Source organism: Carya illinoinensis, chromosome 16 (genome assembly GCF_018687715.1).
Source record: "Carya illinoinensis cultivar Pawnee chromosome 16, C.illinoinensisPawnee_v1, whole genome shotgun sequence".
Classification (NCBI taxonomy): domain Eukaryota; kingdom Viridiplantae; phylum Streptophyta; class Magnoliopsida; order Fagales; family Juglandaceae; genus Carya; species Carya illinoinensis.
Window position 1 is genome coordinate 23,592,501 of NC_056767.1, and position 23,962 is coordinate 23,616,462.

A 23,962-nucleotide genomic window follows, 5' to 3' on the forward strand; every position below is an offset into this window, starting at 1 on the left:
CTCATCCAGCTAATTTAATTTAATTCTTTTCGTCTATTAGCAAATCTCTAATTCCTCCAAAAGCCTCTTTCGATAGTCAATTGAAAATGAATCTTGTTTATCAATTCACACAAGAATATGCAAATTAAATAATCAAGAAAGCAATAAGATCAATGATTTAATTACTACATAGGTTCATACAAGTCTTTCAATCTCTATACTTATCTATGCTGAAATATTCAAGATCTACCCTATGATTCCCTCATTCGATAGCAAATCACAAGATTAATATCATCTAATCAATGGCCAGTTAATTAGAAGCAATAAACTCAGAATAAATCAGATAAACAAAGAGAGAATTGCTTTAAATTAGCATAGACAATCAAGCATAGTTCGAAAATAAGTTACATCGTTTTCCTAGAATGAATAAAATTTAGCTCATGCTAGAAATGGAATTCAACATAAACGAATTCACCATAATTGTTCTGAGAAGATTGGAAGAAAATAAATGCTAAAAAATACTCCTCTCAGCCGCAACTCGTCTTCAAACTCAAGGAAATGATTCAATGTTTTTCTCCCATCTGTGCTTGTGTATGATTCCAACGTATGTGCAATAATTGGAATTCCCTCTCCAAAACAGATGAATTGAATCCTTCTAGCTGTGTTTTTCAGTCCCAAAAAGTGTTCTCCAGTCAAAAAGTACGGCTATAGAGTGAAAAATCCCTTTAATATGGTCTGACAGCGGAAGACCTTAGATTTGTCAAAATACGATGTTCGCTCGAGCGGGGTATCGAGCGCACATCGAGCGTTCGACTCTGCCTGATTTCGCTCGAGCGGCCAATGTCTCTGCTCGAGCGATCTTTGTTTTCCAGCAACCCGCTCGAGCTCCCTGTCGAGTGGCAGTCGAGTGTTTGAATCTGCCTGAATTCGCTCTAGCGGCCAAGAGCCTCCGCTCGAGCGATCTTGTAAAATCTACAATACGAAATTTTGCAAGTCATCAATCATAATCTGTAACAGTACTACTACTCCCCATTGATGCACTAGCTTCATCGCTCTGAGTTTTATTAGCACCAGTTACGCACCCACCACCAAACTCTACATATGCCTCATACAAATATTCCATATCCCTCTTGAGGAGTGCAACAAATTCCTCACCCAATGTTTTCTTGAACCAATATGCTTGAGTGACCAATTTGAACCGCGGATCAAGAATAGCAGCAATAAACAACAATCGATTTATTTTTTCAAGATCACCTCAGTATTTATTATACTTTGTCTTCATTCTGAAAGCCATTGAACTCAAACGTCGATTACTATTGTCACAAAAATTATTCAAGTGTTTATGAATGGCAATAAGCTCTTGGACATAATTATTTGATGTGACATATAGTGTACCAGAAATACGCAATGTAACACCATAAAATATTTGAAGAAACTTCGAAAAGTTTCTTATGGTCTCCCAATCATCTGGCCCAGGAGCTCCTAGATCCTTTTTCCCATGTCCATCCTCAGACAAATAAACTCGTGAGTAGGGATCTTCATCAAGCAAAAGTTGGAAGGCTTTTTGATACTTCTCAGCCATGTCCAACATAAGAAAAGTTGAATTGTATCTAGTAGGCATGTCAAGAGTCAAAAAACTAGAGCATTGAACTTTTGATCTATCAACACAAGACTTGAAAGTGGCAAGTCTTTGGGGAGAAAAGTTCACATACTTAATCAAATTTCGGACCCTTACAATTGAGTCATCAACATCTTTCAAACCTTCACTCACAATAAGGTTTAAGATGTGTGCCGTACACCTCATGTGAATAAACTCGTGACTTGCAACACAATCCGCACTTCCTATTTTCCTTGTTCTCAACCAATCAATAGCAGAATCGTTAGAGGTAGCATTATCCACTATAATTGTGAGGATCTTGTCAATGCCCCAATCAAGTATACACTCCTCCAACTCCCTCCCAATCGTTGCCCCCTTATGGTCACTAATCCGAACAAATGAAATGATCCACTTATGCAACTTCCAATTATTATCAATAAAGTGAGCAGTCACACACATGTAATTAATATTTTGGATAGAAGTCCAAGTGTCGGTGGTCAGGCATACTCTTTGTTTGGTGGTCAAAAATATTTTCTTCAAGCTATCATTCTCTCTCAAGAATACCCTCATGCAGTCACGTATTACGGTAAATCGAGAAGAAATAGGAAACCTTGGATCAAGGGCTTTAACAAATTCCCAAACCCTTCTCCTTCAACACATCTAAATGGTAGCTCATACACTATCACCATCCTAGTAAGGGCAGCTCGGATTTTTTTCTCATTATATTTGGCCATCCCTAAGGTCTTTTCCCCTTCCACTCTTGTCCAATTTACTCTTACGATTTTTGGGGCAAAGTTGGATGTGCGTTTTCATGGCCGAAGTGCCTTGCCTTTTGGGATGGCATTTCCATTGCCTATGACAATGATTATAAGTAGCTACAGGCTCTTCAGGATCACAATCAGGCACTCTTGTGAAGTAGGACCATATCTCAGACCTATTCTTAGGATTTCTACTACCAGGTGGAGGGCGAGGGGTTGAATCAAAGGCACTAGGAGTACCTACCGAAGAGCCTATTGGTCTGCTAGACTCATCAACTATTGGACAAGGAATATCAATTGGTTGTTCTAGGGCTGGAATGCCAGGACAAGATGCACTTGTGGATGTAGGAGTGTTTGTGCCTTCTATATCCATGATTTAATAACTAGAACTGTAGAACACAACAAATAAGATAAATATAAACAAAATAAATTCATGAACTAATGTAAAGATTACTCAAGTAACTTATATGATATACATATACAGTAGTAATGAGAAAAAATGTCCTAATCAACCAAAATATGCCACCAATGAAAAATGCTTTATTTAGTGAAAGGTGTTGAGAGAAAAATGAGTGTATTGGCATATTCTTGTAAAAACCTGTGTAAAATAGTGTTACAACAAGTGTTGTTGTGAAAAGGCTTGAAGTGTGCTCGTTATTGGTCAAAACAGATGTATTCGCTTGACCCTCGCTCAACTGGGCGCTCGAGCGAACTCAGGCAGATTGCACCGCTCGACCCTCGCTCGACCCTTGCTCGACATTGAGCTCTAGCGAACTCAGGCAGAGTGTGCCGCTCAACCCTCGCTCGACACTTTGCTCGAGCCAATATTCCAGATCATTTAGAATTTAGGGTTTTGAAGAGAAATCGACAACCAACAAACAAATCAACAACCAACAAACCAATCAACAACCAAACCTAATATCCACAACTGTCAAGAAAATGAACAAAAATAATACAAAAATAGTTAAGTTTTACAAATTATAGAGAGAGAAAGAGAGAGAGGCACCTCAGTTTTGCAAAGAATGGGCTTTCAGAGGGGCGACGGAGGTCGGAGGGGCGAAGGAGGAGCGACGGCACGGCACGGCACTCACGGGTTTAGATGAGAGGTGAGAGTTCTGTTGGTGAAGGTTGAGATGAGAGGTGAGGCACTGAGGAAGAAAATGATTCAGCGAAGGGGGATGGAAGGGGAGGGAATCGGCCGGGTTGAGGGGGGAGGGAAGTGAAAACACTAATGGGTTGCACCCAAACGGCGCCGTTTGGGTGCACGGTGCCATTTGGGGTTAAAAATTGGGGAAAAAAAAAAGGTTGCGTGAAACGGCGCCGTTTCACGCAACCCAGTTTCTAATAATGGCACCGTTTACTGATTCCTACTTCTACAATCTACTAATCTACTTTAAACAATAAAAATAAATTAATAAGTTAGTAAAAATAAATTAATAAGTTAGTAAAAATATATACTATTATATATATTATATATTAGTAATACACTAATACTAATACTATTAGTCTATTAATATATAGTAAATTAGTAATATTTATTAACTTATTTACTATAGTCTAATAACTAGATAGTCTAGATGTAATAACTAGTAACTAATAATATCTAATAACACTAGTTACACTAGTACTAATAGATAATAACTTAAAGATACTAATTTAATATACATATAACTAATAGTATACTATTAAATATATTATATATTAGTAATATACTAATACTAATACTATTGGTCTATTAATAGATAGTAAATTAGTAATATTTATTAACTTATTTACTATAGTCTAATAACTAGATAGTCTAGATGTAATAACTAGTAACTAATAATATGTCTATAACACTAGTTACACTAGTACTAATAGATAATAATTTAAAGATATATATTTAATATATATGTAACTAATAGTATACTATTAAATATATAATATATTAGTAATACACTAATACTAATATTATTGGTCTATTAATATATAGTAAATTAGTAATATTTATTAACTTATTTACTATAGTCTAATAACTTATAACTAGATAGTCTAGAAGTAATAACTAGTAACTAATAATATGTGATAACATTACACTAGTACTAAATTACTAATAGATAATAACTTAAAGATATTAATTTAGTATATACAACTAATAGTATACTATTATATATATTAATAATTTACTATATACTAATAGTCTAATACTATTAGTCTATTAGTATATAGTAAATTAGTAATATTTATTAACTTATTTACTATAAGTTTATAACTAATAACTAGTGCTAATTGCTAGTATATTATTGGATTTAACTAATGATGTTACTATATTTATATTTATATGATTACTATATAGAAAAACACATATATTGTTTATAAAATATGTACACTAGCGGAGCGGAGTCGGATGTGGAGTCGGAGTCGGAGTCGGAATAGGGAGTCGGAGTTGGAGGCGGATGATCGGAGTCGGAGTCGGATCCGCCTGGACTCTGACTTTTCACGAGAAAAAAACTCTGACTCCAACTCCGACTTGTCGGAGTTGGAGCGGAGCCTAGGTCGGAGTCGGATTTTTGAATTTCTGCTCAGCCCTCGGTGCTCGTTCATGTGAGTAAGCCAATCTACGCTCGTCGACATATATTTTTCAACATAATCCCAAAATTCATGGTGAATGTGTATACTCATTAAATTTTATTAGTCGTGCCATATGATCATAGAAGACATTACTATCATGTGCAAGTGAGCAATACCATGAGAGAGAGAAACAACACGGTCAATTACAAATAATTAAACCACAACTTTAAAGTGGTGTTTCAGGACCATTTCTCTCCATGTACAATCTCATGTACAATAACCTTAAAAAAAACATGCACCTACTAGGAGACTAGCGACTCACCTCAAATCTCACTTAAGGTCAAACTCATAATATAAACATTAGCTTCTAATTAGCAAGTTCAATTGCGATTTTTAAAAATCTACAAGGAGACCACAAATATCATTCAACAAATTTAATTAGTGACTTTAGGGTTTCATACGAATCTCTTGTACTCAATAACAACATGTAAGATAACCAACCTTTATTTTTCATTAAGGGTGAAATGATTAGGGCCTTTGCCCCCAAGGATGATTGCAATAGTCTAGCCATTACTCTTTATGACTTGTCTAAATCGCATTACACACTTAATCAAATAAGCCATAATTATCATCTAATGAAATCTCAACTTCTAACTCTTATGATTAAACCATAATGAAAATACCAAGTCATATAGGCAAAACTAGATTCTTTGATATTCACTATCTCATTAATTGTTAATGGATTTTGAGTAATAGTTCAAAGAAACTATTTTTTTTTAAACAGTCTTACAAGACATGAAGTCTGAGCTACTTTTTACAAATCCACGTCCACTGCCTCGTAGTATGGAAAGCCACTCATTAGTGACAATTAATAATTTAAGATAATTAGATTGTCATCTCTCTTAAGATGACACTTTTTTCGGATTGTCAACAGTCTTCAAAGAATTTCATTTTATTCAATAGGTGATCATTAATATAAACAACTAGGTATATTGGATATATTTGAATAGATGGTTGTTTCAGGCTGCACGAAAATAATACTAGCAACATTCATACTATTTTTGTATCAAAATAGTACAAATAACAATCATACGCTCAAAGTACTTTGCGCCTAAACATCACAAAAACTAACTATTTAATTCTCCTACGAGAATCAACTATTTGATTCATTCCAGAAAAAGTTTCATTAAATGTGTGACCAATGGTTATCTAAAGGCAACATAATTTGTATCAAGAGATGGACTTACACCTCTATCAAATCCACTTTTCATTTGTCAATCAGATCAATAACCATTGGGTTGGATTTATAAGTGAAGTGAATCTATGTTAGGATTCCTACTCTGTGAATTCAACACCTCTATCGGAGCACATATTACAAATATTCTCTTGTAGTCTTTAAACAACGAGGAATTACAGATATATTGCTACCATGTTAGGATCTTATATTTTAGTAGATCTTGGGAGTTAATATCACTAGTGGTACATCCTCATTCAAATGTATACTTCCACTATTGGGGATATACTCCCACTCTTTTCGGTGGTCTTTTAAAAAACATTTCAAAAAAAAAAAATTTAAGGTAATATAGAATAAAATGTTCTTTCCAAAAAAATATTTGTTAATTAAATTCACAATATTCCACCCTCACCAAAAATATGAGTAATTTTCTTGGCTCAACCAAAAACTATTTAAGCTTAGATCCTCCATATTTTCGTATTAATTGAATGCAAGTTTGCAAAAAAATAATCACACAATCACTCGGCCTTACTAAAAGATGAAGTAACTTGATCTAATAAAGACGTGTCAGGATTAAGGCTACAACCCATATTACATCAACTCAAGTGTGAAATAACAATTACTTTGTCCATAATTCTCTTATAACTCCATTCTCAGCAAGTCATACCACTGGGATATAAATAATCCCATCATATAACTCATAGATTTGTGATTTAAAAAATATTTTATTTAAAATATATTTTCCTTTTGATTAATTTGTTTTAAATTTTTTAGAATCACATTTATATGATAAGAATTTTTTTCTTATTTTATGTCTTTATTGTGTATATATAGGAACTCTAACATAGGAAATGTTTATATTGCATTTTCTCAATGACTCTGCTAAACAAAGGAGAGTGATCAAATTAGTGAAAAAACTTTCAAATTCTCAAACTTCACACCTATCATCCTATGCCCCAATAACATATTTTAAACCTCTAAGATCTCTTACTAACATATTGTATTCAATGAGTCTTAAATCAATTTAGGTATAGACCACTAATATCGCATTAAAAGCTCTAAAAGAAAACACCACTTTGTGTAGTAACTACAATTTGTGAAGTTTTAGAAGCTAACTAGCGCTATATAATCTTTATTTTTGGCTTACTCAATCTTTTTCTTATTGTTTAATTCATAATAGGAGAGAAAAAAAAAATTGAATTAGTGCAATAAATAGGAGAGAAAAAAAAATTTGCGAAAAAATATCTTACCTTAAAACTTATCTTGCATTAATAGTGCAATAATGAGCAACATTTTTAAACTACTTAAGTTGTACCTAATTATTCAGATCTTGCTATATTTACCATACAAACTTTCAAGGTGTTTGGCACAATGGCGGAGCCACGTTGGGGCAGGGGAAGGCCATGGCCCCTACAAAAATTTGGAAAAGAAAATATATGTTAATTTTTTTTTAATTTAATAAAATAATATTAATTTATCATATATCGGTCCCTCATTTAAAAATTATTTTGATTCCTTCATAAAATTTAAAATGATAAAAAAATGAAATAAATAAAACACATTTCATATAAAATAAAATATATATTTATTATAAATAAAATTAAAAAAAATTCTATATTTCTAACCTCTTTCCATTGTCTATATTGAAAGAGAAATAGATAAGAATTTTGATTTAGATTTAATACTTGATGATTTTGTTTGTTTAAAAGAACGCAAGTTACAATTTTAGGCATTCTATATTTCTTTTGTTTAATATATTTGTATGAATATTTTTATATTATTTCAATAATATATTATTTTTGATATATTAAATATTTTTTTAATACATAAATTATATTAAATATATTTTATTTTTATTATAAATTTTTCTATCAGATTATTATATATCATAAAAGAAATTATATAAAAAAAAAAAAAATATTTTATGCATGTTGTCATAGTTTTGTTTGCCCCCGTAAAATAAATTTCGGGCTCCACCACTACTGCTACGTCTTGTGTCCGTGAAAGTCAACTTCCAGCCCTAGAAAGAAAATTTGAAAAAAAAAAAAAAAAAAAGAAATGAAGTGATCGGTAGAAGATTTCTACAGAAATATTCTGTGGACGTAGCAACGTCCTTTCTCAAAGGAAAACATTAAATCCACATAAATTTTTTACCGAAATGTTTTACCGAAATTTATTTTATTTTTTTTAAAATTTTTTTTTTGCTTAATGATTAAGTAAGTGTTTTTAAATGAATATGTGATTTTTTTTAAAAAAATATCTAAATAGTTGAAAAAAATGTTGAAAGAAAATTTGAAAAAAAAAAAAAAGGAAATGAAGTGATCGGTAGAAGATTTCTACAGAAATCTTTTGTGGACGTAGCAACGTCCTTTCTCAAAGGAAAACACTAAACCCACAGAAATTTTTTACCGGAATGTTTTACCGAAATTTTTTTTATTTTTTTTATTTTTGCTTAATGATTAAGTAAGTGTTTTTAAATGAATATGTGATTTTCTTTTTTATTTTTAAAAATATCTAAATAGTTGAAAAAAATGTTGAAAGAAAATTTGAAAAGGAAAAAAAAAGAAATGAAGTGATCGGTAGAAGATTTATGTAGAAATCTTATGTGGACGTAGCAACGTCCTTTCTCAAAGGAAAACACTAAACCCACATAAATTTTTTACCGAAATGTTTTACCGAAATTTATTTTATTTATTTTAATTTTTTTTTTGCTTAATGATTAAGTAAGTGTTTTTAAATGAATATGTATTTTTTTTATTTTTAAAAATATCTAAATAGTTGAAAAAAATGTTGAAAGAAAATTTGAAAAAAAAAAAAAAAGGAAATGAAGTGATCGGTAGAAGATTTCAAATCTTCTGTGAACGTAGCAACGTCTTTCTCAAAATTGAAATTGGTACTTCTGTCTCTCTCTTTGGAGAGCGTTAAAGTTTAGAATTTTTGGGTTTTTGAATGATGAGTTGGCTGAGAGTACTGAAGTCCGTACAGGCCGTAGCGGCCCACGGCCTGCTCTTGTGCTTCACGTTCTTGCTCGTCCTCAAGCTCGACCAAGTCATCTTCAACTCCTGGTGGTCAGTTTCCCTATATGCATATGAAATTATATCTTTTGTTCTTTTTTCTATTTTAAAATTTTTGGTGTTCAATTAGTGGGTGTTTGGCTTTTATTCGATTTTGGTTATGGATTTTGATTGCTTTGCAAAGGTAGTGGGTTGGAAAAGTGTTACAATTTTATATGATTTTGTTTGAACCTTTGTTTTGGGTATTAATTGGGTGTAGGAAATTCACGGGAATTGTTTTTTACTCATGGTATGGGAAAATACCTCGTTAAAAAGGTCTGTTTAGTTGACCCTGTGAACCTGTGCCCAACTGGTAGATAAGTGAAGGAAATGAATTATGGGACCTGCGGATCAATGTTCCTTTTTTTTAGATATTTAACTTTTTTGATTTTTTATTCTTTTAAGGTAAAAATTGTCTGCCAATGTGCATTCTTTTTTCTTGATTAATTTTATTGTGAATCTGTGTATTCGGTATTCGGTGATCTGTGTATTAGGCGGGTGAGTGAATCGACCATTAGCAAGCAGTGAAATTTAATTATGTTTTAACGAACTGAACAAAACTATGCATTTGGAGAACGTTACAAGTTTGAGGGTTGCAATCTTGTCTGTCAAATCTTAATGGAGGGTGCTATTTACCGGTAGGCATTAATTGGAGGGTATAATGTGTCAGTTATGTAGTTTGGGCTGCAAAGTGTAAAACACTCTGTAGTTTAGAGGTGAAAAGTGTGTTTTCCCGTTTGTTAACTGAGGAAGAACTATAGATTGTGTTGGGTTTGGTGAGAATTTGTGATTTTTCTCGAGCTTAGGATCTGGTTGTAGTTTGTTGTAGTAATATAATAAAAACTTTGTTATGTGAGGTGCTTGAAAAAATAGGCCCAGGTTTTTCTATCTAAATTTCTGCTTTTCAATTTATTTTTTTGAAGATGGCTAGCATGCTACTTTGTTGTGATTTGATTCCCCCTGAAAAACAAATACATTCTTGCAATCTAAAGCTTTTGATGCTGCCAACCAACACCCGCTCCAAAAGTCATGTGTAGTTACTGTGTATTGACTGCAAATGTGCAGGGTTATTTTTCTCCCACTTTGGATATTTCATGCAGTTGTTGCCCGAGGAAGATTCTCATTACCTGCTCCATCAGTTCCACATAATCGTCATGTATGTCTTTATGCTCATCTTCAGTTCTAGAGATTATTATATGTGATCAATTCTCAAATTAGTTTTGTGAATGAAAGAACCTCAGAACTATGTTCATGATATACAAATGTGTGCCTCTAAAATTTCTCTTTCTTGCACAGTGGGCACTATGCCATGCAATTGTTGCGACCCCATTGCTTATTGCGTTTGAGTTGCTCCTTTGTATATATCTTGAGAGTGTTTATGGTAAACAACTGACACCCTCTTATTGGTTATTTACCATTCGGATTGAGATATAGTTCTAAGGCCTTCCAATATATACTCCCCTTTTGGGACAGAACGGTGGGACACTCCCCTTTTGAATCATATTGTTTGGATAGTAAAAATGTTTCATCTTATATAATCTCATCATTGTAATTTTATCAAATTTTCATATAAAATATAATAAACAATTCAAATTTTTCAAATTCTAAAATAATAATAATATTAAAAAATAATATTCTAACAATATTTTTAAGGGTGTAAATTTTAACTGGTAAACCGGAAAACCGGACCGGCCCGGACCGGTTGTGCCGGTTTTGAACCGGTCTGGTCCGGAACCGGTTTCATAAAATGAAAAACCGGCCGGAACCGGTCCGTTTTCGGTTCTGGCCATTTTTAGACCGGACCGGACCGGTACTATTTAATATGTGTATATTTTTTTATTTATTTAATATTATATGTTATATATTTTATATTATATATAATTTTTTATATATAATATATAATAATATAAATTATAATTATATATAAGATAGTGTTATTTTAATTTATAAAATAAAAGTTTAATCTCAAACATGAAAATTTAATTGATCATATGCTTTAAATATATAATATTATAAATATATATTATTTATTAATAACATTTTATCATAGATTCATAAGAAGTAAGAACCTAAAAAGAAAGAAAATCACTCAAATATTATTACTAAATTTTAATGGCCTAATACACTTAAAACTCTTTATATTTTTTTTGATAAGTACATAAGACATTAGTAGATAAATATAAATTATATATATTAGCATATAATTTATATAAAGCCATACCAAAGCTATACTAATAGCATAAATTTTTTACATAGCACTTTTTTTTTTTTGCATAGCAGTCTTTTTATATAGTAGTTTTTTTTTTTAAGTAGAATTTTTTGACATAGCAGTTTTTTTTTATAAATAGATTTTTTTTATAATAAATATATATTTTATTAAAACCGGAAAACCGAACCGAACCAGACCGGAAACCGGTAAAACTGGAATACCGGTTTAGGAGGGTAATCGGTGCGTAATCGGTTTTGAAAAATGTAAAACCGGTGCCTACCGGTTCGGTCCTAGATTTTGTCAAAAACCGGACCGAACCGGACCGGTTACACCCCTAAATATTTTATTTAACTGTCAACTTTTATTTAAAATCATCTCATCTCATCTCACTATCCAAACCGTACTGAGAAATCAAGATTTCCCCATCTGAATCTATAACAATAATTCTAGCTCCCATCCTCCTATTCTTGTATCATATGTTGCAAGTTAGCGTTTACAAATCTGCCTTAGGTGGTTTCCATCTAACCATACTTCTAACGTCCCTTTCAGATGATTGTGCGCTAGTTGCTTTACTTCTTTGAGCTTGCTTGAATTCTTCTAGGCTCTCATTTTCTTGTTTCACAACCACTTGTAATTCTAAATAATCTTGATCCATAAAAAGAAATACAATAAACTTTCTCGTATTTTTTTTTTTTTAAAGTATAACATGTGTATTTCATTTATCAACAAATCAATCATTACAATATTTCTCCCTCAACACAGAGCTCATAATCTGTGAAGGGCCCTCCTTTATCCATACAATTTGTTTAGCACAAGTAAGAGCCATTTTGCCTAATGAATGAGCTACATTGTTAGCCTCCCTATGAATGAAATTTACAGACCAACTCATATTATCCTTCATCAATCTTCTAGTATCCTCAATTATTATATCATAATCTGCCCATATATCAACATTACCGTTTGTATCTTTGACAACCACCTGGGAATCACCCTCCAACATTATCTTCTGTAATCCCAGCTCTAGACAGAAAAACATTGCTCTTCTCAGTGCATATGCCTCAGCCACTATAGCCTTAACCACAACAGAACGTTTTGAACACAGACAGGCAAGTATCTCACCCTCTGAGTCTCTTACAATGATCCCAATTCCCACTTGTTTGTTTTTTTACATCCAGTGCAGCATCCCAGTTTACTTTGCAGACCATAGCATCGAGTTTTTTCCACCTAATTAGCCTCCTGTCAACTTGACCAGGCCTAGATGGATTGTTTACAATTCTGAACTCTTCAAGATTCTGCTTGGCAGCATGAATTAATACTTTTAGACTCTCAAACTTCCTCTAAAAAATAAATGAGTTTCTTCTCAACCATATCCTTCTAATCGTGCAAGCCACAAGACCAACCCCATCCTCCTCCAAACAACTATTAATTTGCTTCCATAAATCCATAAAGTGACTTGTAGAACAAGCCTACTTATGAACTTGACTATCATTCTCTGCCCAGACATTCGAGTCAGCTGAGCAACACCATAAAGCATGTGTAGTGGTCTCTTGCCCTCTCACAGATAGGACATAGACTATTTTTATTTATTTTCTTCTTTGTTAAGTTTAGATTGGTAGGAAGTAAATCATGGCAAGCCTTCCACAGGAATTGTTTCACCACCCTGTGCACCTTCAGCTTCCATATCGACTTCCATCCAACTTCATCTAAGTTCATAGTTGAAGATTCCCCATTCTTTGCTCTTATTCTTGAATATTCCAGGTGATATGCACTTTTCACAGAAAATAAGCCATTCTGTGGACAACCCCACCTCATTTTATCCTTTGTACCCATCTTGCTAAGAGGAATATTACCAATGGCCTCAGCCTCCTCTTTGTTAAAAATCTCATTAATAAGCTCTTCATTCCATTTACCTCTATCCTCCTTAATCAATTGCTTAACAGTTGCCTCAGTTGGAAGCATCTTCACATAAGATTGTAATAAATGGAAGGAAGATGAAAGTACCCATCTATCCTTCCATATTTTGATCGTATTCCCATCTCCAACCCTCCATAATAATCCATCTTTTATTAAGCCAACAGAGGAAAAAAGACTCTTCCAAACCAAAGATGGAGAATAACCCAATCTAGCATCCAGAACACTCTTTCCCTTAAAATACTTCTCTTGCATTACTCTTGCCACCAAAGAGTTAGGATTATTCAAAATTCTCCATACTTGCTTAGCCAACATGGCTTTGTTAAAACATTCAAGCTCTCTAAATCCCAACCCTCCTCTACCTTTAGAATTACCCATCTTTGACCAGCTCCTCCAATGAATTCTTTTATCATTTTGCATATGACTCCACCAAAATCTTGCCATTATAACAGCTATCTCTTTACACAATTTCCTTGGAAGCATAAAAACACTCATTGAATACGTTGGTATTGCCTGGACCACAGCTTTTAACAACACTTCCTTCTCTGCTTGTGAAAGGAACTTGTTCTTCCAGTTATTAACTTTCAACCATACTCTCTCTTTTAAGTGCTTGGAGGCATTATACCTTGATCTATCTACACTAGAAGGGAGACCAAGATATTTCTCAAAATTGCCACAAACAACTACCCCTGCCACTTTCTGAATTTGCCTTCTTACAGCCATAGGGGTATTAGAGCTAAAACATATGGTAGTTTTCTGTCTATTGAAGCACTGACCCGAGGCCCTCTCATAAGTGCCTAACAGCTTTTGAATTTTGAACCACTCTGTCAGCTTTGCTCTTCCATAAATGATAGAATCATCAGCAAAGAGTAAATGATTCACTCTTATACCTCCTCTGGTTACAACAACCCCCTTAATTTCACCATTTCTTTCAGCCACATCAACAAGTGAGCTCAAACTCTCTTCACAAAGGATGAACAAATATGGAGAGATGGGATCTCCTTGACGAATTCCCCTTGATGGCTTTATAAAACTACTTGGTTGTCCATTTATTAAAATAGAATGTCACTGAAGTAACACTATCCATAACCAATTTAATCCATTTTTCCCCAAAGCCTAGCTTCCTCATCACTCCCTCCAAAAACCCCCATTCAATTTTGTCATAGGCTTTGGAGATGTCCAGCTTCAAAGCCATACTTCCAATCCTTCCTTTTTGCCTTGTTTTCATGGTATGCAAAGTTTCATATGCAACCATGACATTGTCTGTGATGAGCCTGCTTGGGATGAAGGCACTTTGGTTCTTTGAGATCACTTCTGGCGGCACCTTCTTCAATCTGTTAGCTAGCACTTTTGACACTATCTTGTATAGCAGATTACATAGACTTATGGGACGAAATTCACTAGCTACAGCAGGTTTTTCAACTTTAGGTATTAAGGCAATATGAGTAAAGTTAAGATTACAATCAAATTCACATTTGCCATTCAAAAAAGATAAGACAGATTGACATACCTCATTCCCTACAACACTCCAATAGGTCTGGTAAAAGCAGGCTCCATATCCATCTGGTCCAGGAGACTTAAGTGGCCCTATATCTTTAAGTGCAGCTTCAACTTCAGACGATACAAATTCCTTCTGCAAATTTGAGTTCATAGCACCAGTAACTCTCCTTTCAACTCCTTGTAAGCCCTATTCAATATCTTCTGGCAATGGATTTGAAGAGTTGAAAAGATTTTTGAAATACTGAGAGAAAACCTCCTCAATGCCTTTCTGATCAGTCACCCTTCTTCCATGTGCATCCTGAATTTTAGTAATGCAATTCCTTTTCTTTCTCTGAGTAGCACATTCATGAAAGAACTTGGTATTTCTATCACCAAGTTTATACCAATTTCTTTTTGCCATTTGCTTCCATTTGAGATCTTCCTTTTCAAGAAGTAAGCCAAACTCCACCTGTAGCCTTCTTATAATCAAGGCATTGTGAGCCTCGTCAACTTTTTGCTCTTTTTTCACCAACTCACTCAACCTTGAGATCTCCTTCTCCCCATCAAAAACTTTTAGTGAGCTCCACTTAATTATTTCACCTCTACATCTTCTTAATTTTCCTTGGACTTTTTTTAATATATTTTGGCCTGCATTGTCTCTTGCCCAAGCAGCTTCAACAATATTCCCTCCCTTTTCCTCCAAGGTCCATTTGGCTTCGAATCTGAATAATTTTCTTCTATAGCCAACTAAACAATTAGACTCATTCATTATTAACAAAATAGGCTTATGGTCAGATTGTTTAGTAACCAAAGTCTCCACCCTCCTATCAGCAAATAGCTCCATCCATTGGGGATTGGTAACAACTTTGTCAAGCCTCTCTTTAGTAAAAGAGTTATCAATATGCTTATTAGACCATGTGATTTTCACTCCCCTCCACCCCAAATCATACAAATTGTTACCCTCCAAACAATGTCTAAACTCATCCATTTGTCCCTCTGGTCTTTCTTTCCCCCCCACTTTCTCAGATTGTGATACAATTTCATTGAAATCTCTAATCACACACCATCCTTGATTATTCAATGGTTTCAGACTTGACCACATGTTCCAAGTTGATTTCCTTTTTGAGGTCTCGGGATGGCCATAGAAATCAGTCAAAATCCACTTGGTCATAGATACATCCTGCTCCACCATCATACTAATATGGTGCTGAGTGAAATTAAGTACTTCTACACTGACCTTCTGTTTCCACAACAAAGCCAGCCCCCCACTACTACCTCTCGGGCTTCTTATCCTCTACCAAGAGGTATAGGTCTTGAATTGTCCGAGAGTTCTCAAGCCATCGGCAATTCCAATTTAATATTTTCATAATGATTAGAGGGGCTGTTTAACAATCTCCGCCAATTCCTTAGAAAACATATTCTCTCCATAATCCCCTTCATACTTCCCTCTCTTCACATGGCTCTCCTCCAAAGTAGTATCCTCATTAATCAGTTGTAATCCATGCTTACATTTATTAGACAAAACAATCTTATCAGAATTTCTGACTATCCTGGCCCTTCTTTTCCATCTTCCTTTGTTAATCACACCACCACTCTCATTTACCTCCACATCATTCTGTTTCTCCAATGACCTTTCACTACTGGCCATTAATATACAAAGTTCCCCTTCAGTCTTCTCGTTTGCCTGATCCTCAGTCAATTCCTCAAATGTCTTATTGACCAAAGAATTATTGGTCCTTTTTTCATCCAGTTCTGGCTTTAGATTATGCTTACATTGCTCTTTAATCAACTCACTTGCAACACACACCTCCTCACTACCTTTTGGCTCAGATTTATCGGGATTTGAATCTTCCTCCCTTTCTCCCTTATTCTTCTCATAATCTTTCCCCTCCCTGTACTTAGTTTCATGTTTAACATGGCCAGAACCTGATCTATCATCACTTGGAATTCCACTCCTTCTACCCATCAGATTACTGGCCCGAAGGCAGGTTTCATACTGTTTTACATTTGCACCAACACTTGAATTAGGACTTCCTTCTCCCCTGTGAATAATCATTCCACAATTAAAGCACATTCTAGGTAGTTTTTCATATTTTAAAGGAATCCAGTATTTCTTCCCAAGCAGATTCATAGTTCTTCCACGAGCAATAGGTTTTTTTAAATTTAATTCAACTTTGACTCTCATAATACCCCCCAGCCAGATCCATCTTTCCTTTCATCAATCTCCTTAACCACCCCTATTGATTCTCCAATCTGTTTTCCTACCTCTCGATTTATACAAACAAATGGTAGATTGAACAATTGAATCTAGAAATCTTTAGTATCAAAGTTTATCTGCTATGGATGAGTAAAACCATCAAACACCTTAAGGACCAGAAGATAGCTACTAAACAACCACGGTCTACCCTTCAGTACAAGTCGTGCATCATCTTGACAATCAAACACAATCACAAATAGATTTGTGTTGACTTCTTGGAAAGAAAACGAGCTATCTACTTTCCAAATCTTAGCCATAGTAGATCTGACCACCTCCTTTCCCACTCGTCGATCATACCACAACTTACAAACCAACCTTCTTTCTTTCTTCTACGCAACATCCTCCACGTCAATCGACGCAACTTCTATGACTGAATTCTCATCTTCAGTCAAGCTGAATTGATCCCATCGTAACTCCAAATCCTCCATTTCTTCTTGCCTTAATTATGTTATAACGAATTAAGGAGAAGCCCTTACTTAGTCACTCCACGAGCACCAAGAGTACTCACTCCACCTATTCGCTCTCCCAGAGAGAGTTTAGATGAGACTTTTTTCTATTCTCTCTCTCTCTCTCTCTCTCTCTCTCTCTCTCTCTCTCTTTATTTTTTATTTTTTTATTTATTTTTTATAAACTTTCTCGTTTTTGAGTGTAAAAGAATCTATTTCAAGAAAGTGGTAGGCGACCAATCTCTCGTCATTTCTTCTTTTGGGTCGTTAACAAAATGATAAATTTTTTGTTTACATATGGTTTTAAATAATGATGTAACTTGATATGATATATTAGATTGTAAATTAGATTTAACGTAACATTTTAACCACGTCGTCAACGTGTAAACTTATTTGATAGATTATTTCAAATATTTTAAATAAATCTTATCTTTTATAGTTTCCTTCCAATGTATTTTTTGTTAGTCCCACATTGAAAAGACAATCAAACTTTTAGTGGTTTATAAGTGAATGAGTTTCATGATATATAAAATAGAATATAAGGATAGACACATAGTGTTTGTGTCACCTAGACCCATGGGTTAGTGGTGGAACCACATTGTCCTTAGAGAGGGCCATGGCCCCCCCAAAATTTTGTGGAAACATAAATTACTTTCCTATATTTTATACATTATTCTATAAATATAGAAAATCCCCGTGAAAAAATTTTATAATTTCCATATGATTATGATCTTTAAAATTTTAATATACCTAGAAATGTCTCTCTCTAATTTTTTATTTGGTCCCAAATTTTTGTTTCATTTATATATATTCTCTACTTTCAAGGATGTAGTTTCTCTAGAATTAAAATTAAAAGTTTAGGAGAAATAATAAATTGATTAATATGGACTTCAAAATTTTTTGTTATACAATATTGAGTTTCTTAATATGGAATCTAAAGTGAAGATACAAGAAATATTATTAAAGGTTGATGATTTATGAGAAAAATAATTTATAGTTATATAGTTATGATTTTTCAATCTCTCTCTCTTTTTTTTAATTTATTTACATAAGAGAAATGATATTTGTAATCCTATGATGAAAAATAGTTTGTAGTTATATAGTTATGATTTTTCAATCTTTTTTTTCTTTAAATAAGAGAAATAATGTTTGTAATAATAGGATGTGCAAGTCTCACCCACTTCCTTTGAAAAAAAAAAAAAAAAACAAATCTAGAACTTACATAAAAAAATTATTTTTTAATGGTGGAGTCCACCTCTTTTTTTTTTTTTTCCAAATGAAGTGTGTAGAGCTTGCATATTCTAAGACTGTATTTAGTATTATTCTTTATATAAATGTGTCACATATATAGTAGAAAAGTTGGCCCTCTCGATACAATTGCTGGTTCCGCCACTGGCTTGGCATTACATTAATCTCAAGGAGTGCTCAAAAGTTCATAATTGCAAGGACCTACTTGTCATTATGAGTAAGAAAAAATACTTGAGTAACATTACCGGTGCTAATATCACAAAGACTTGCACTGGAAACCTTTTAAATGAATGTATCAGTCAATAAAGTTCTTAATGCTCTTACACATTCAGATTTTAATGCCTCCACTAACTATACATACCAGCAGATTCTAAAGAGAGTGTATTTATATGAGTTACTCTGAATTGCTTCAAGATTATAATGCCCAATCTCAAATTTGGGAGCAATGAATCTTTGCGTTAAAAATAAAGCGCAACTTTCATGATTACCTATAAGATTCTTAGAGAAAAAATAGTGGTTTAGCCCTATATGATAGTTGATCTCTTCGACTTCTGTAAAAATTGTAGTGCATGCATCCCACACACAATTACAATTTCACTCAATACCTTTTAGAGGATTTTACAACAATGATAGTCTAAAGTTATCTGACATTAACAAGGATCGTCATTTGTTTTCAATTATTGTTCATGGAGGAGATTAATGTGCCATTTAGGTTGCATACCCAATCTCTAGACTTTTTTATTGGTTATATCAGAAGTTACCATCCTATGAGCATTTAATTACACACAAATCTAAGAAATTTGCCACGACAATCTAAGTCAACAAAAATAATTAACACATATTGCAAGATCTAAAATTCGTCAAGCTTCATGATCGTCTCTAATGCTTAATTATTAATTTCTAACTTAGTTTTGTGTAAGTTTATATCGTATATGAGATTAATTCCAAATCTATCTCCAATCAGGACAAGCAATCTATCAAGTTAATTAGTCACATGAAAAAAATAATTTCTTCCTACATCAAAGAAATCTGTTTGAGCCAATAAAAAACATGGATTGTACATACTCAGGCTACTTGATTATGTATTTTATTGTGTTATAAAAAAAATTGAAGTTAAATTCCTAGAATTAGCCCAACAAATTCAAGTGATAAAATAAGCTCACACATTTACATGTAATTACAAGGCATGTACAAAAATTTTCATATTTCAAAATAATAAGATAGGAAATTTTTAGCAGAAAATCAAATGTCTAATAATTGTGACAAAAATAATCTCATAATATCATTTCATTTATATATGGGTAATGATACACTTACCACCCTTTTACCACTATTTTACCACTTGTAATGTATTTATTTTTTTATCATTTTCTTTTAAGTATTTTTTTAACATCCTTAGCCATTAAGAAAAAATTTTAAAAATATATAATTTTAGTAATAGTCACTTGCTTAATCATTAAGTAAAAAAAAAAACATTAAAAAAATTAAAAAATTGAAAAAAGTGGTAAAATGGTGGTAAAATAGTGGTAAACCTATCATTATTCTTTATTATATTCCATAATCACATGCAAACAAAATATTTGGCATGATGACTTGTTGAATTAAAATGGAACATAAAAAGTTCAGCGCACACATTAACAATAAGCTCGAGCCCAATGGTTGAGCTAATTGATATGGTGCATGAGTTCTTGGGTTCAAAATGGCCTTATTGTTGGGCTACAATAAAACAGTTTTACCCCTAATGACCCAAAACATAACACAAAACTAGAATGGGTCGCGTCCCTAGCACACTAGATTGCAACCCTTTTGCCCAAGCGTGCACACGGAAAGCACCATAGAATTGTTTTCTCTAATGACCAAAACAGAACATAAAACTTGGATGGGTTGCAACCCTTGGCCCGAGCATGCACACGGAGAAGTCGTGGGCTACGCACGGATCATTGGCCTTATTGTTGGGCTATAGTAAAAACAGTTTTACCCCTAATGACCCACAACATAAAAGAAAATTTGGATGGGTTGCACACTAGACTGCAACCCTTTGGCCCAAGCAGGCACACGGAGAGAGGTCTTGGGCTATGCATGGATCATTGGCCTTATTGTCGAGCCACGGTAAAAATGTTCCAACCTTTAAAAAAAACGTAAGAGTCAGTTTTTTTATTTTTTTCACATAGCATACTGGATCAAAAGAAAGCCCGCTGGCTGCCCTCCTGGACGCCCAGCTCACTAGTCACTATCCTTAAGTCTAGTTTGCCTCAATGTAGATGTTGGGGGACCCTTTTTTTAAAAATAAAAATGATAAGGGCCACTTTAAAAAATTTAAAAATTGGCCACACCCATACAAGCCCAAATATAAACCAAACTCAAAACCCAATTCCATCACAAAAAGAAACACACTGTTCATCTTCCTCAACCAATCAGTTGTTGTACATGTAACACAGAGCAGATAAATAATAATTATATGTAATTGCCGCTGTGACATCCCCAACTTTCACATACGGATACGTAGAAATCGAGACGTCGGGATAATGACAACATGGATCACGCATCCTATCTCTTGTGCCAGTGTGTATACAAATGAAAAGTATACAACAAAAAGAATGCAACAGATAGTTAATGTCAGTCAACTAAGTATTAGAATTGTTTAAAATATACTTTCAATTAAACACAAACGTAAAAAAATATTACAAATTTTCAGTAACATCATAAAACCAAAATACATAATTTAACGATAGGGAAATAATTTCCAATAAATAAGTAAGAGCACCAAATCAGTCCTCCGGTAGAGCCGCCTCCTCAGACTTAGTCTTCACACCTGCAACAAAATCTACGGTACCAAGAGACGGTATTGCAGATAAGTAATAAAGCAAACAAATCTTGAGATAAAAAAATATATTCATGCAATAACAAAATGTATGAATATGATGTCATATGCATGAGACCCAAAAATCATCATTTTTTTGAAAAGAATAATCTTCCACGCATGCCAAAAATTTCATTTGGCCCAGAAATTGAATCCATTAAAACAGTCCTGCCATTTTTCCAAAAAATGGCCCAACATAAAAATCATAATTTTCCTAGAAAATGGTTCGCATAAATCCACTTTATCAAATCCTGCCATTTTTTTAGAAAATGACCCATTATCCAATTATCAAAACTAATTATCCAATTTTACCGTATGTACCATGACCTCCCCTAAGGATCATCTGCACACCCTGGCTCTTAATGTCACACTGCAGGTAACGACCACACATGTGACATCATGACGAGTGATACCCAGTTCCGTGCCCAGCGCGTACCATGACCAAGTATCCTCCAGTCAAGAGGCCATGGAGTCGGCATGATAATGTTACCGTATCATCCGATCCCGTTGTCACCCAGCAACAACTCAGGGGACGTCACTCAGTATACTGCACTCATGAGTGACCAGAAGAATTCTACCGATATAATACCTCATCTCAGCTTGGAGTGGTGATATACACGCACTCAAGAATCCACTTACACATGAAAATTCAGTTTTTCATTCATACCCATGAACATGTATGTACTATGCGAAAATCCAGTTTTCATTTTACAAATATGATCATGCGTGCACCACACAATGCATGTGACAAGCCACAAAAATATATCTAGCAAAACCCAACATCATCCAAACAAACAAATAACTTTGTTCTCCATTTCAACTGACCCCCAAACTCCTCGGATTGAGTTCGGCATAATAAACCAATCCACAAAAATATTTTTTAAAGCACAAATATATTTAAATCACAAGAGTTGTTCGGAAACATACTTACAGTGTTATAAAATATTTTTTGAAGGATCATTGAGTTGCAAAAGGTGGCGGAAAGTCAACGTCACAGTGCAAAATGCACTGTGGCCATGGGTCACAAAATATTTAAATTTGAATGGGGACAAACGAAGACTAGGGAAAGTTAGGGTGGGACCTATGGGTGTTAGTGAAACTAATGAAAGTGGTGGTTGGCCGTGGGTGGAGGCACAAACGGCGGTTGAAAGCCAAAAAGGCTAAAATGGAAAGTGAGATGGTTGGGCTTCATTGGTGACGGATCAGGGCTGAGGATAGGTGGGTTAAGTAGCTAGAAGGTTCGTGGTGAAGAGTTGGTGGCCTACGGCGGCGCGGGGAGGCTAAGACCGTGCAGCATGATAGGCTTCGTGGGAGTAAATGGCTGGGAACTAGGGCTCTTTGGGCTTCGTGGAGTATGTTGGTTGGCGGGAGGGCAAGCTGTGGTGGTAGTGGTGGTGGTGGTGGCGCTGGACGATGGTGCTGTGAATTTATAGCCCATTTGGGCTCTACACGACTAGGAGAGAGAGGGTGGGGCATGGGGGATGGTGGCCGGGGTGGTTGAACTCGCCGAAGGGTGAGGAAGGTCGTGGATAGAGCGATGACGCCGGACGATGGTGCACGGCGGCACCAATGGTAGTGAAAGAGAGACGCATGGGAGGGAAGAGAGAGGGGGAGCTGGGTCACGCACGACTGGGAAAAAAAAGAGGGGAAAAAGAAAAGGGGAGAAGGAAAAAGAAAACGAAAAAGAAAAGGGAAAAAAAGAAAAGAGAAAAAGAAAAAGGAATGGAAAGAAATGTGATCCAGTATTTTCAATCTAGGTCTCAAAACGGATCCAACGAAATAGATTTTAAAACATCAAATTTAAATAAAATAATTTAAGCTCAGTAACCTAGTAAAATAAAATAGTAAAATCCAGCAATTACTATCTTTCCACAATAAACTGTGCTAACCTCAATTGACTCCTATGCTATAACCTCAAAACCTTCATTGTATACTACACCTTGGTAACCTAATAACCATTTCTCAAGTTAATCATCAATAAGCATAATTTACACAACCAAAATATTACTCTTCAATTACAAGTACCTTCTCAAAATTTTGAGTCACTACTAATTTCTCAAAATCAGTACAAAATTTGAACATCTAATTATTTCCAAGAATCACATTTTTGTGCGCAATCTAATAACCAGCCAAAATGCTAAAAGACTATATCCTCATAAATTAATATCATTGAGTACAAGCTAGCTCAACACCTATAAACAAGAAAACCTTTACCATATTTTGGTAGAAATCATCTGTCTCCCAAAATTATGAATTATCACTCATACTCCTCAATTAACTCTCGCTGCCTTAATCGAAATCAATATTCCACAAAATACATCGATAATCATAGACAGAAATCAATACCAATTGACCTCAACATCCCCAAATGAAAACAAGTA

At 34.2% G+C, this 23,962-nt stretch overlaps 2 protein-coding genes across 2 annotated transcripts; one reads left to right on the top strand and one right to left on the bottom strand.

The window, feature by feature from the left end:
* Positions 1-9,022: 9,022 nt before the first annotated feature.
* On the top strand, positions 9,023-10,622 carry LOC122298392 (transmembrane protein 185-like). Its single transcript, XM_043108112.1, has 3 exons — positions 9,023-9,186; positions 10,237-10,327; positions 10,468-10,622. The coding sequence occupies exons 1-3, from the start codon at positions 9,068-9,070 to the stop codon at positions 10,603-10,605; spliced, it is 348 nt and encodes a 115-aa protein (XP_042964046.1). The 5' UTR covers positions 9,023-9,067; the 3' UTR covers positions 10,606-10,622.
* A 1,488-nt stretch (positions 10,623-12,110) lies between these two features.
* On the bottom strand, positions 12,111-14,942 carry LOC122298928. Its single transcript, XM_043108772.1, has 5 exons — positions 14,802-14,942; positions 14,372-14,651; positions 13,049-14,253; positions 12,550-12,672; positions 12,111-12,452 (listed from the first exon to the last, which is right to left on the bottom strand). The coding sequence occupies exons 1-5, from the start codon at positions 14,940-14,942 to the stop codon at positions 12,111-12,113; spliced, it is 2,091 nt and encodes a 696-aa protein (XP_042964706.1).
* Between the last annotated feature and the right edge of the window lie 9,020 nt (positions 14,943-23,962).